The sequence below is a fragment of the Molossus molossus genome, unplaced genomic scaffold, assembly GCF_014108415.1.
Source record: "Molossus molossus isolate mMolMol1 unplaced genomic scaffold, mMolMol1.p scaffold_m16_p_4, whole genome shotgun sequence".
Taxonomy (NCBI): Eukaryota; Metazoa; Chordata; class Mammalia; order Chiroptera; family Molossidae; genus Molossus; species Molossus molossus.
The window spans coordinates 46,454,855-46,467,648 of record NW_023425377.1 but is presented as its reverse complement, the minus strand read 5'-3'; the positions used below and the strand labels follow the sequence as shown (position 1 = coordinate 46,467,648).

At 41.4% G+C, this 12,794-nt stretch overlaps 1 protein-coding gene across 7 annotated transcripts in view; it reads left to right on the top strand.

The window, feature by feature from the left end:
* Positions 1–12,794, top strand: part of LOC118616029 (transformation/transcription domain associated protein) — a 173,004-nt gene that overhangs the window by 76,495 nt on the left and 83,715 nt on the right. For 4 of the 7 annotated variants that reach the window (XM_036241370.1, XM_036241371.1, XM_036241372.1 and 1 more), the window contains exons 31-37: positions 2,873–2,941; positions 7,267–7,386; positions 7,821–7,940; positions 8,786–8,950; positions 9,043–9,224; positions 9,621–9,819; positions 10,345–10,473. In XM_036241370.1, the coding sequence (XP_036097263.1) occupies positions 2,873–2,941; positions 7,267–7,386; positions 7,821–7,940; positions 8,786–8,950; positions 9,043–9,224; positions 9,621–9,819; positions 10,345–10,473 (984 nt within the window). Of the gene's footprint in view, positions 1–2,872; positions 2,942–5,398; positions 5,453–7,266; positions 7,387–7,820; positions 7,941–8,785; positions 8,951–9,042; positions 9,225–9,620; positions 9,820–10,344; positions 10,474–12,794 lie in introns of all 7 variants that reach the window. The other 3 variants (XM_036241367.1, XM_036241369.1, XM_036241366.1) reach the window with 1 other exon arrangement.

Below are 12,794 nucleotides of genomic sequence, written 5' to 3'. Positions count from 1 at the left end.
ACTCATTTCTGGCCTACAAAGTTTTTTTTTTGAAAAATCAGCTGACAGTCTTATGGGAGCTCCTTTGTAGGTAACTAACTGCTTTTCTCTTGCTGCTTTTAAGATTCTCTCTTTGCTGTTAACTTTTGGCATTTTGATGATGATGTTTCTTGGTGTGGGCCTCATTGGGTTCATCTTGGTTGGGACTGTCTGTGCTTCCTGGACTTGTATGTCTGTTTTCTTCACCAAGTTAGGGAAGTTTTCTACCATTATTGTTTCAAACAGGTTTTCAATTTCTAGTTCTCTCTCTTCTCCTTCTGGCACCACCAAGATGCGAATGTTGGCACACTTGAAGTTGTCCCAGAGACTCCTTACACTGTTCTCATTTTTCTGGATTCGTTTTTCTTTTTGCTGTTTTGATTGGGTATTTTTTGCTTCCTTATATTCCAAATTGATGGTTTGCTTCTTGGCTTTACCTACTTTGCTATTGGTTTCCTATAAACTATTCTTTATTTCAGTTAGTGCCTCCTTCATTTCTGATTGGTCCTTTTTTTTTTTTTTTTTTTTGCTCTTGAGGCCCTCACTAAGTTCATTGAGCATCCTTATAAGTAGTGTTTCGAACTCAGCATCTATTAGGTTGCTTATCTCCATTTTGTTTAGTTCTTTTCCTGGAGTTTTGTTCTGTTCTTTCATTTGGGACCTGTTTCTTTGTCTCCTCATTTTGTCTGCCTCCCTGTGTTTGTTTCTGTGTATTAGATAGAGTTGCTATGTCTCCTGGGCTTCCTAGGGTGGCCTATTGTAGTAGGTGTCTTGTAGGGTCCAGTGGCACAGCCTCTCTGGTCTCCCAGCTGGGCCCTCGAGTTGTACCCCTCTTGTGAACTGTACACCTTCAGTTGTAATTGAGTCTTGATTGCTGTTGGCACATCAATGAGAGGGTTTTACTCAGGCTGATCAGCTGCAAGGACTGGCTGTGCCCACTATCCACCAACCTCTGACTACCTTGGATGATCAGCTGTGCAGGGGCCCACTACACAGAGCAAGACTTACTTCCGCAAGGCTCTGGTACCCTCTGAGTTAATTCCTTGAGTGTGTCGCTTGTGAAGGTAGTTGGGTGGTGGTGCTTCACAGTGTTTTGAAGCTGTCGCCTGGGTGAGCTGGCTTTGGAGCAAGGTCAGCCACTGCCTGTGTTCGACCCGGGACCACCAGGCATAAGCTACAAAGTGATCTGCAGGAGGCTGTGTCTTGTGCTGGGCTAGGATTTGCCCAGGCAAAGCCAAGTTGTGAACCAAGGATGGCTGCTTCTAGTGCTGGGTCTGAGGCCATTACTGAGAGGTATGTGGCTCGCTGAGACCAGATGCTGCTTGTTTGAGAGAATTTAGGAAAATCTGAAGCAGGATCCAAGACTGGCCCATTCTATGGTAAAGCCACTGGGAATAGCTTGGGTGGCCCTGAAAGTTGAGTGGGGCGGGGCCTCAGGGAATCACCAGGGGCAAACAGTGTGAGCCAGGTTGCTGGAGTTTCAGATATGGCGGCTGTCTGCCTGCCTTGTGGGGGAAGGGCTCACCAAAGGAACAAAGGCCTCGGACAGCACATCTGTTCAGGAGAAAGCTACCTTTCCAACCCTTGCCCCAATGCTGAACAACTCAGTTCTTCCCCATATGTCTCTGGTGCCTTTCGAGCTGCCTCCTCCATGCTGGAGCTCAGAGGGAGCAAGTCTGAGTAAGTCTGTGCGCAGGCCATTTAAGAGGAGCTGCCTGGGGCTCCAGCAGCCTCAGCCTCCCTCAGCCTCAGTTCCCACTGGATTTTATAGCCAGAAGTTTTGGGGACTTCTCTTCCTGGCACTGAAACCATGAACTGGCAGCCTGGTGTGGGAGAGGGACCCGTCCCTCCTCAGGGAGGACCCTCACAGCTGAGGTGTCCTTCCTGATTTTATCTGCCACATGTGGGTTTGGGACAAGCCCGTTCACGCCTCTGCTCCTCCTACCAGTCTCAATGTGGCTGCTTAATTTCATAGTTGTAGGACTTCCATTCACCTTGATTTCAGGTGGTTCTGAATGATGGTTGTTCTGTAGTTTAGTTGTAATTTTGATTTGGTTGTGAGAGAGGGGGTGACACTTTGATTACCTGTGCCACCATCTTCACCGGAAGTCTGATTACCCTCATTCTTTACCAAAGGGAATTGGTACCTAACTGCACTAATTTGTACTGCCTTTGACCATATAGGATCATGCTCATTCTCACATGCCCTTTCCCCGGGGTCCCCTTTGTGCCCACTATTCCCCCCTTTCGCAGCTGCCTCTTTGTTTCTGGCTTTAGGGCCTTTGTTCCTCCTTTTCTCTGCCTGGCAATCTCTTCCTTGTGTTTCTGGCATGTGTGTGCCTCAGCAGGGCCCCTGACCTAACCCACAACTAAAGCTGGTTCCTGTTACTTTTTTATACATCTTACCATCTTTGTCCCACACAGCATGCTCCTGTGTGCTGTATCTTGTTTTCTCCACTGGGAGCCTGACTCCACGAAGACAGGTGATGCTTGCTTGTTCATTTCTCTGCACCGTGCCTTGCAGCTGTGATGCAGAGGGCCAGAGTCATAAGATAGCAATAGTAATGATGGATAGTAGTAAACATCCTGATATTGGAATGGCAGGTTTCAGGATGTTTTCTTTTGTAGCAGGGTGATTTCAGCCTTTCTATTTATAGAACATAAACAAATGCCAGTTATTCTTATCACTACCTGGGTGGCTGGGCTATTTCACTATCATAAATACTGTTGTTCTCACATTAAATGTGATGGAAATGAATGATTACATATGACTTTTCACTTAAAAGCAGAATTTTGGAATTCAAATGCTCCTGTTGTGAGGAAGAAATGTCTAAGGATGTACTTTTTCCAACAGCAACATCTGCGAAAGTGGATGGAAGTGGTAGTTCTCACCCATAAAGGGGGCCAGAGGAGCGACGGAAACGTGAGTGACTTGTTTGTTTTTGGGAAAGGCTACCCTGTTGGCACTGCAGTTATCAGTGTTAATATCGGCGCAGAGCTTTTCATTAAAGTGCTGGTCAGAATCTATTTTTATATGATTATAGTCTATTTAAACTGTTAAACATATTTTATTAACATTACATTTTTAAAAATGTCTCTTAATCGAAAGCTTTCTTTTTTAAGTTTCTTAAAATCTCTCTTTGTTCACTGTACTGTGACATTTTTGTTGATGAGAATTCTTAGAAGCTTGAAATGTTGGTTTCAGTTTTACTAGTTTTGCTTTAAAGTGTATAAAGTGTATTTTCTAGACTGTTCTTGGCAGCTGCTGTTTGCATGGTGGTGCACTCCTCAGCTATTGTTTTTTATCGATTTCCATTATCATCTCCCATAAAACCAAGCAGTGATTTTAGGACTTAAGAAAGCATTAAGGAGAATGTAATAAAGCATTACATGAAAATAAAAGAATTTATGTTTTCTAGGTCTAAATCTCCCACCCCAATTCTTTGGCAAAAGTCAAATGGCCACTACTTCAAAACACATAATTATGGTTTTGAAGGAAAACCAGTTTAGTTAAATCTTTTTGAGTATTCAATATCGGTCACTAAAGATTTTGTCTCCTAAAAATGAATGGTTCTTGCTGTTTTGACTCTAATGTTACTTGTATATGTTAATATTCTTTTAAAATATTTTTTAAGTTGATGTATGTCCTTGTCAGTGAGGTTGTGTTTTCCTAAATTTCTGTTTATTCTGATGCCACTGTGTCCTGATGAGGGAATTCTGTAGTTCTTCAGAGGCATGATTAACGTGGCCTTTTGTCCTCCTGTGCCTATTTGTCGGATGCTATGTTTCATCCCAACTTGATTTTTGTTTTTGCTTTATTATGCTTTCTTTTGACCATTCTGTGCCAACTGTTTTATTTACGTAAGTCTTGTTTCTTGCTGCTTCTAAAAAGTGATCTAAGCAAAACTAAACCAGGATTTTTAACTTTTTTTAGGATTGATATACCATCTGTGACCTCTTTGAAGCTTTGTTATTTATTTAAACAGGAAAAAAGTCAGGGCATCTTCGTGGGGGAGAACAGAGTGTATTTTAAAAGCCTAAGCTCTTGGAAGTAGGTGCAAGTGCTTCTGTGCTTTTCCTTCCCATCTTTCATCTATCTGTTAGGTATTTTTGCTCTAAATTTTATATTTGTTTTTACAGTAAGCTGTTAATTATCTGAAACACACAACCATTCCAGAATAAACATTAAAAAACCTCGTGGGTAGATAAATGACTTACGTTAGACGAAAATGCTTCCATAAACTTTTACAGCAAGTTATTTGGAAGCGTTGGGGGAAGGGCAGTTGCACAGGGGATGGAACAATGGATATCCTTGAAGCTCCTGCTCAATGAAACATGTTGGTTGTCGGATGAGTGTATTCCCTGAGCTTCTTGGGAACGTGAGGGAGGCTGCAGGTCTGAACCCAGGTTGTGGTGTTTGGGGTCCACAGGCAGCATGGTCATCGCTCCATTGCCTCAGTCCAGGACCAAGCCTTGTCTTTCTGCTCTTGAGCCCTGGTCATTTTTTATGCATGCTGTCCAGGATTGGGAGTAGGTCTTGGAAAGTAGTTAGTTCCTCTTTGGTCAAATCCCCAAATAATGCTGCCTCACTGAGATACTGTGACCAAAGATATGTTAAATAGTTGACTAAAAATAAATAAAAGCTCCTCTGTAATGTTGGGCAACCCCACTGATCAGATATTTGTAGATCACCATGTTTAGGAAGGCTTGCCTGTTTAGCATTGAAATTATAGGGCAGAACTCATGAGCACCTGTTTCACTATGTCTGTATACACACGCTCCCCCAACACGGCATGCATGTGCATGCAATACGTACACACCCCCCAATATACACGCATACACCTAACATGCATGCACACATGCACAGTTTTACTTAACAAGATTGCTCAGGTAGCCTGTGGGTGTGGGAGCCTGAGACCTGGCTAATTGATGGGGCTTAAGCCCCCTGGTACTCTTCTAAAAGACTTTAGCTGGGAAAGAGATTTTTAAAAATATCTTTGGACTTAACAAAAAAGCTTGAAGTATTTACTCTAAACAAAAGACTTATTTAAATGTATTTTATACCATGAAGTATTACACTTTTTCCCCTAAAGAAGAATTTCAAAATTCCTGTGTTTTCAAATTTGATGTATGGAAGAAATACACTCTATTTGATGCTATCAGAAGGGCTGTGTTTGACATCTGAAGGGTGGAAGGTGGTTTTTTTTGTGTGTTTTTTTTTTGGTGGCTGTTGAGCATTTATTAATTATTGTGTGCTTTCTGATAATTGTGTCTTTACTGTGTTGTTTACCCCAATAACCCTGACTGTGTATGAGTGTATGGGAATTTTTAATGTAAATAACATAAATAGAAAAAAGATGATTTTCCTCCCCATCCTCAGGAAAGCATTTCAGAGTGCGGGAGATGTTCCTTGTCTCCATTCTGTCAGTTTGAGGTGAGAACAATCTATTAAAAGTCAGTTTATGACTTGCAATGTGAAGAACAGTTTATATTTTCTTTTCTTTTCTTTTCTTTTCTATTTACCTTTTTGTTGCCTTTTTTCATGCTGTAATTTTTGTTTTGGTTCAGCCTGCCATGGAAGGGGTAGAGGTGAGAATTTCAGTGGAGGCGCAGGAGGGGGTCGTGGTCGTATTTGGTTTTGCTGTGACTTGTGGTTCTGTGGTGGACAGAGTGCGTTGTGCCTTTGAGTGCAATGAGCCGTATTGTCTGTCTGTGGCAGAGTTGTATTAGTATTATTGCTGTGAATTGTCCGGGTGTCACGCATGTTTTCTTTTAGGATGTTTTAAGCAAGATTCTTAGTTCCTTGGTTTTCTACATCTTAGAATATCAGCATCTTAATATTTAAGATTTTGTTGGATTTTGCTATCATAGTTCGTTTGAACTCATACATCTAACAACCTCTGGAGAGGAAATTCCACAAAGAATGTATTATACCTGCTAGAAATTAGGAGGAGTTCTACAGTTACACTGATGGACTTCCTTGAATTTTCGAGCCTCATTGCTCCTCTGCACCCAGTCCCCTGCATCTCTTGTTCACGCACACCACACTGATGGAGCCAAGCACTATGACTTTGGAAAGTTATACTCTGAAGTTTCCCTCTTCTGTAAAATGGGGATGATAATACTGCCATTCTTGTCTTCTGATGGACTGTGAAGACTAAAAGAAGTGATTTTGTGACAGTGCTTTGAAAACGAAAAACTGTAATATAAAAGTACCATTACTAGAAAGTTATTCTAATTTCAGGTAGAATTTCCTCTGACCCAAGACTTGAAAAGACTGTAGACAAGAACTCTAGAGATGATATGGAGGTGACAGTGAGCTGATTTTTCTCATTTTTTAACTATCTCACTGTTTTGCCTTTTGGTTTAAAGAGGCTTTTTGAGAAGTATCTCAAATGCTGTGGGATGTGATTTCTCACAACTAGTGTTTATCATCCTCATTTTACTGAGCTTAGAGTAATGGACATCCTATTGCACACCATGCAGGGTGGTGCATCAGGGAGTCTTCCCTTCCCTGTGGTCATGGGGAATTCCCTTGAACTGCAGACACAAAACGGGGGGAACTGAAACAGAATGGAAAGTTGGATTGACACTCAGAAATTGGCCACTGAGCTGTTAGCACATTTAAAAAGTGCAAGATTCTTGGTGTTTCACATTTTTCCATATGATTCAGTAAAAGTAGTTGTCAGCTTTATTTTTAGGCCTCGTGACAAATAATTGGTACCATGGTCAGTCATTTATTTACATTGATACTTAATTTCCAGGGTAAATACTTAAGTATTTTTTGAGGACTTGGTGCTAAGTTTTGAGGACAAAATAGTCTTTGCCTTCAGAACTTAGTACATTGGGAAGACCCCATGATGTCACAGTAAACTGAGGGAATTCTAACATTCTCACAGCCACAGGCATGATCATACCCTCCTCCGTGAGGGGCCAGCCTAGGCAAACTATCTGGTCACTTCCAACACTTATTAGTGTGTGAAAAGACAAACACAGCACAATCATGCCAGCTATACCTAGTCAGCTCCCCCTCTCTCTGAGATGAAATCTGAAGGCCAAGGGCAGTTAGTTTCCTTAGACTACAGCTCTAATGTGGATTTGGTAAGTTGTGCTTTTTACACGTTAACTCTTTGCTTCTGGTGGCTAGCCTTGCGAATGCAACTACACCATAGTAGGGTCTGTAGTAATGATATCTCTAGCTAGTGAAATTAATTGGCTTATTTTGTAATTTCTGGTTTTCTTCATTAGGAAATGAAAATTTGTTCAGCAATTATAAACCTTTTTCATCTGATCCCTGCTGCACCTCAAACTTTGGTCAAACCTTTGTTAGAGGTTGTGATGAAAACAGAACGGGCTATGTTGATTGAGGTAATGGTCATAGGTTTAATTCTGATTTTTCCTCCATCAGTTGATTATAATATTTTTGCTTTGTTATATTTTAGAGGGGTTAATCTAATAGTATAAAGATGTTAGATGTTGCTATTTGCTTATTGTTGTTAGCTAAACAGTTATGAGGGGGAGAAATGTATATTCCTGGCCCTGTCTGGGTAGCTCAGTTGGTTAGAGCATCATCCCAGTACGCCAGGGTTGTGGGTTCGATCCCTGGTCAGGGCACTTATGAGAATCAACCAATGAATGCATGAATGAGTGGAACAACAAATCAATGTTTCTCTCTGCCCTACCTCTCTAAAAAAAAAAATCAATAATAATAAAAAAAGAAATGTAGACCCCTACCATGTTAGGTTAGTAGAACAAGAAAAGCCTGAAGTCCTGAGAAGAGGTTTTCATCATATATTTTCTAGGCCGGCAGTCCCTTCAGAGAGCCTCTGATCAAGTTCCTGACTCGGCACCCCTCCCAGACAGTGGAGCTGTTCATGATGGAGGCAACACTGAATGATCCTCAGTGGAGCAGAATGTTTATGGTAAGAGCATGAGGAGCTAGATGGAGTTGGGTGTCCCTGCAGGATTGTGTCAGCCAATGTGCTCTTAGAATCTGAAATTCAGCCCTGGCTGGTTTTGCTCAGCGGTTAGAGCGTCGGCCTGCAGTCCAGAGAGACCCGGTTCGGTTCCTGCTAAGGACGCATACTTTGGTTGCAGTTTGTCCCCGGCCCTGGTTGGTCATGCCGGTGGCAGCCACTCGAAAGGGACTCGATGTGTCCCTTTCACGTCGATGGTTCTCTCTCTCTCTCTCTCTCTCTCTCTCTCCCTCCTACTCTTTCTGAACAAAAAATGGAAAAATGTCCTCAGGTGAGGATAAAAAAAAAAAAAGAATCTGAAATTCATATCTTACTGTTCAGTGTCAGGCTTTCTTTTTCTCTAATATATTTGCAGACTAGGAATGTCATTGTTGTGTATATAAAGAGTTTAAGTCCAGGAATTCCTCTCTATAGATTTTGGTGGTGGTAACGAATGAGCTGTTAGGATTATCAGAATTATAATCATAAAGTGTGATTACTGGTTAAAAAGCATTTGTGTTTGTGAAGTTTAGAGTTTGCTTATTAAAGCTGGGGATAGTGAAACAAGGAAGGCCTAGGATAGAAGAAGCAAAAGGAGAGGGACTAGGTGGGGAGATGAGCCTAGGCTGGGCAGCTTTGGGACACTAAGAAGTCAGAGAAAAGGGGACCTTGAAGACAGGGTCATGAACTACCACTGCCCAGTGCTCCCCTGGTTGCAAGTCTTGTAGGATCCCTTAGAGTTTAGGAGTTGATATTATCTAAATCTTTTTTTTATTGTTAGCTTAAAATGGTTTCTTTTGTTTTGTTTCTAGAGTTTTTTAAAACACAAAGATGCCAGACCTCTGCGAGATGTGCTGGCAGCTAACCCCAATAGGTTCGTCACTCTGCTGCTGCCTGGTGGTACTCAGACCGCCATGCGCCCTGGCTCACCCAGCACCAGCACAATGCGCCTGGATCTTCAGTTTCAAGCCATCAAGGTAGTGTCCCTTTATTAGACACCCGAAATCTTAAAAGCTTAGTTGAGACACAGAGAACCCTGCCAGTTCCCTAATTGTCTCTTCTTTGACAGATCATAAGCATTATAGTTAAAAACAATGACTCCTGGCTGGCTAATCAGCATTCTCTGGTGAGCCAGCTGAGACGTGTGTGGATCAGTGACACCTTTCAAGAAAGACACCGGAAAGAGAACATGGCTGCCACAAACTGGAAGGAGCCCAAGCTGCTGGCCTACTGTCTGCTAAATTATTGCAAGTGGGTGTACCAGTTGTGCTTTATTTTTATTTTTTAAATATGTGTTTTTTAATTTTTTTTGAGAGACAAACGGCGATATGAGAAACATCAATCGGCTGCCTCCTCCACGCCCCCTACTGGGGATTGAGCCCCAAACCTGAGCATGTGCCCTGACCTGGAATCAAATCCGGACCTCTCAGTCCTTCAGGTGACGCTCAATCCACTGAACCACACCAGCCAGGCATCTGTTGTGCTTTACCCAATAAGCAGTCTTCACTAATTTGTGTTTAGCTGTGGTTCAGTAGTGTAGAGAATGGGCTATAACTTGGCTATTTAAAATTAGACAAGTCAGAGGTAGGTAATGCATAGTTAGGAAATTTGCCACAATTTAATCCATTTTCTTATTCTGCCTTTCAGAAGGAATTACGGAGATATAGAATTGCTGTTCCAGCTGCTTCGAGCCTTTACTGGTCGTTTTCTCTGCAACATGACATTCTTAAAAGAGTATATGGAGGAAGAGATTCCCAAAAATTATAGCATTGCTCAGAAACGTGCCCTGTTTTTTCACTTTGTAGATTTAATTGACCCCAACTTCGGGGATGAACTGAAAGCCAAGGTGAGTCCCTCTGTTACACAGTAGAAGCCGTGGGTGTTTGAGCTAATTTTCTATGGAACCAGGGACACTGTTCATGTTCTGCTGTGTCTCTGTTGACACTTAAATAGTAGTCTGGATTATTTATGAGGAAAATGCCATTGATGAGAATCATAAGACAGATCCAGCAGTGAACCAGTGTTGGAAAGAAATTAGTTTCCTTGTTTTCACTTTTTAAAGAAAATTTAATTTATTGGGGTAACGTTAGTTAATACAATTATATAGATTTCAGATGTGGTTACCATATTTTAGAAAATGACTTGTTTAAAGTGAGAAGAGTAAACCCAGCTGACATCTCTTTTCCTGAAGTTTTTAACCTATCTTTCTAGATCATCATTTGAATAAAAGTCAAGATTATTGGTTGCACCTTTGATTGAGTTCTAACTTTATGTTATAGTATGACAAACTGGTGGGCTTGCTCACCTTATTAAAGAAATAAAGATCATGGCCTTGTTTTCCTTCTCCATTAGTGTAAATTTTCTTTTGTAGGTTCTGCAGCATATCTTGAATCCTGCTTTCTTATACAGCTTTGAGAAGGGGGAAGGAGAGCAGCTCTTAGGACCTCCCAATCCAGAAGGCGATAACCCAGAAAGCATCACCAGTGTGTTTATAACCAAGGTGGCTGACTGACAGTGCATTGGCTTGATGAGTAACTTGGCAGATGAACATATTGTGTGTGTGTGTGTGTGTGTGTGTGTGATGGGTTCATTAAAATAAGCTTATTTCCCTAAGGCTTTTATTTTTCCTGATAGCATTAGCTTGTAGCAGAGCATTATTTATTCATGGGGGCATAGGTCCCAGTATCAGATGCCTGAAACCACGGAGAGGACCGAAACACACACACACATTATGTTTTTTTCTGTTCATTTGCATGTACGGTAAAGTTTAATTGATAATAATAGGCATAGCAAGAGATTAACAGCAATAACAAAATAGAACAGTTACAGTAATATGCTGTAATAAAAACTGTGACTGTGGTCTCTCTTTCAAACTATCTTACTGCACTATCTTGTGATGATGTGAGATGATCCAATGCCAGACCTGCTTCTGGTTCTGTGTAACCACCATCCTTAATTGTAGTAAATGGCTTGGTATCATTCATTTCAGGGGCTTCCTTGCTGAAGTCTTCGTATGGTTTCAATGCCTTCTGGTACAAGGTATTTCTCTTCATGTCTTCCACCCACAAATTTAATGTCTTTTCCATCTTAAATAAGCATGCCCTTATCATGCACTGTGGCTGTCACTTTTGCATGAGGTGCAGCAGCCAAACTAGCATGAATTTATTTTTCCTTCACCATTTCACAGATAGAAGACTTGTTCTTTCCAAAGATCTCAGCAACTTCAGCATACAATGTTTTTTCTTTCTTAATTAAGTTGAGAATTTCTACCTTTTCAACTAAAGGAAGCACTTTACAGCTTCTCTTTGACACATCTGAATTGCCAACATCACTACTGTTGCACCTTGAGGCCATTGTTAAATAAGTAAATAAGGGTGACCTGAACACAGGACTCCGATATCCCGATAACCGACCTGATAACTGAGATGGCTACTAAGTGAAATGGGCAGGGAGCATCTACAGTGTGGACAAAGGAGTGATTCATGTCCTGGGTGGGATGGAGCAGGATGGGGAGAGATTTTATCATGCTGCTCAGAATGGCACTTGGTTTAAATTTACTTGTTTAAATTATTTCTGGAGTTTTCCATTTAATGTTTTCAGACCACAGTTAGACCATAGGTAATGGAGACTGGGAAAAGTGAAACCATGGGGGAGAGGGTAGACACTACTGTATTATAATTCTTATTAGTGAATTTTTAAAGGCAGCCTCACTTAGGAATGAATTAACTTTTCTACAGTAGTTCCAGTGAAAAATCATGTATCTGAATGAAAATTCAGATATCAGTCCTGGGTGGTTTGGCTCATTGGTTAGAGTGTTGGCCCTCTGACCAAAGAGTCGAGGGTTCAATTCTGGGCATGTACCTTGGTTGCGGTTCAGGGCTCTGGTTGGGGTCATGCAGGAGGCAACCAATTGATGTGTCTCTGTTACACTGATATTTCTCCCTCCCTCCCACTCTGTCTGGAAATAAATGGAAAAATATACTTGGTGAGGATTTTTAAAAAAATTTAGTTATCCAAGTCATTTCATAAAAATCCCTATTGCTGGTCAGTAGAGTTTTGATGTTTTATTTTCATGTTTAGCTTTGTAAAGGATTCTGCCAGAAGCCAGTGAAAATATTAGACTGGATACGGTTGCTGCTGTGACTGTTTATTGCTAACTTAATGAAACATCTCTCTGGCAGGATGATGTCTGAATTTAGCTTAGGTTTTAATGAAGTTCTTTGCATTAAAAAAAAAAAAAGTATTATTGACCTTTTTAGAGATAGAGGAGGGGAGAGAGATAGAAACATCGAAGTGAGACAGAAACATCAATTGGCTGCCTCCTGCACACCCCCCCACAATGGGTATTGAGCCCTGACCAGGAATCGAACTGGGACCTCTCAGTCCGTGGGACGGTGCTCAACTGCTGAGCCATACCGACTGGGCAGATCTTTGCATTTTTATAATAATGTTTCCAGTTTGCACTAAGGAGACTTTTTTGAATTTAATATTTTTTGAGAATTGCCTAACCTGTGTTTTTCACAAAGCCTGGGCTGTCCTTTGTAGGTTAGGCTTTTGAAGTTCATGAGCAGGTGTTGGTTTGCCTTGAGGTTGTTAGATTTGAGGGTCCCATATATGGGTTATCTGTTGGAGTTCTGTGAGCGATGGATGTTCCAGGTCTACCACACACCACATACACATTGACACTCTTTAGAAGAATAGAGTTTTCCTACTGTTTCTCTTGCCTGTTCTGTTCAGAGGTCCAAGTAGAGTGACTGTTGTTCCCGTTGGCAGGTTACTGGTCTTTACGTAGTCTTTGTCCCTTCCTGCAGTTTTTACCCT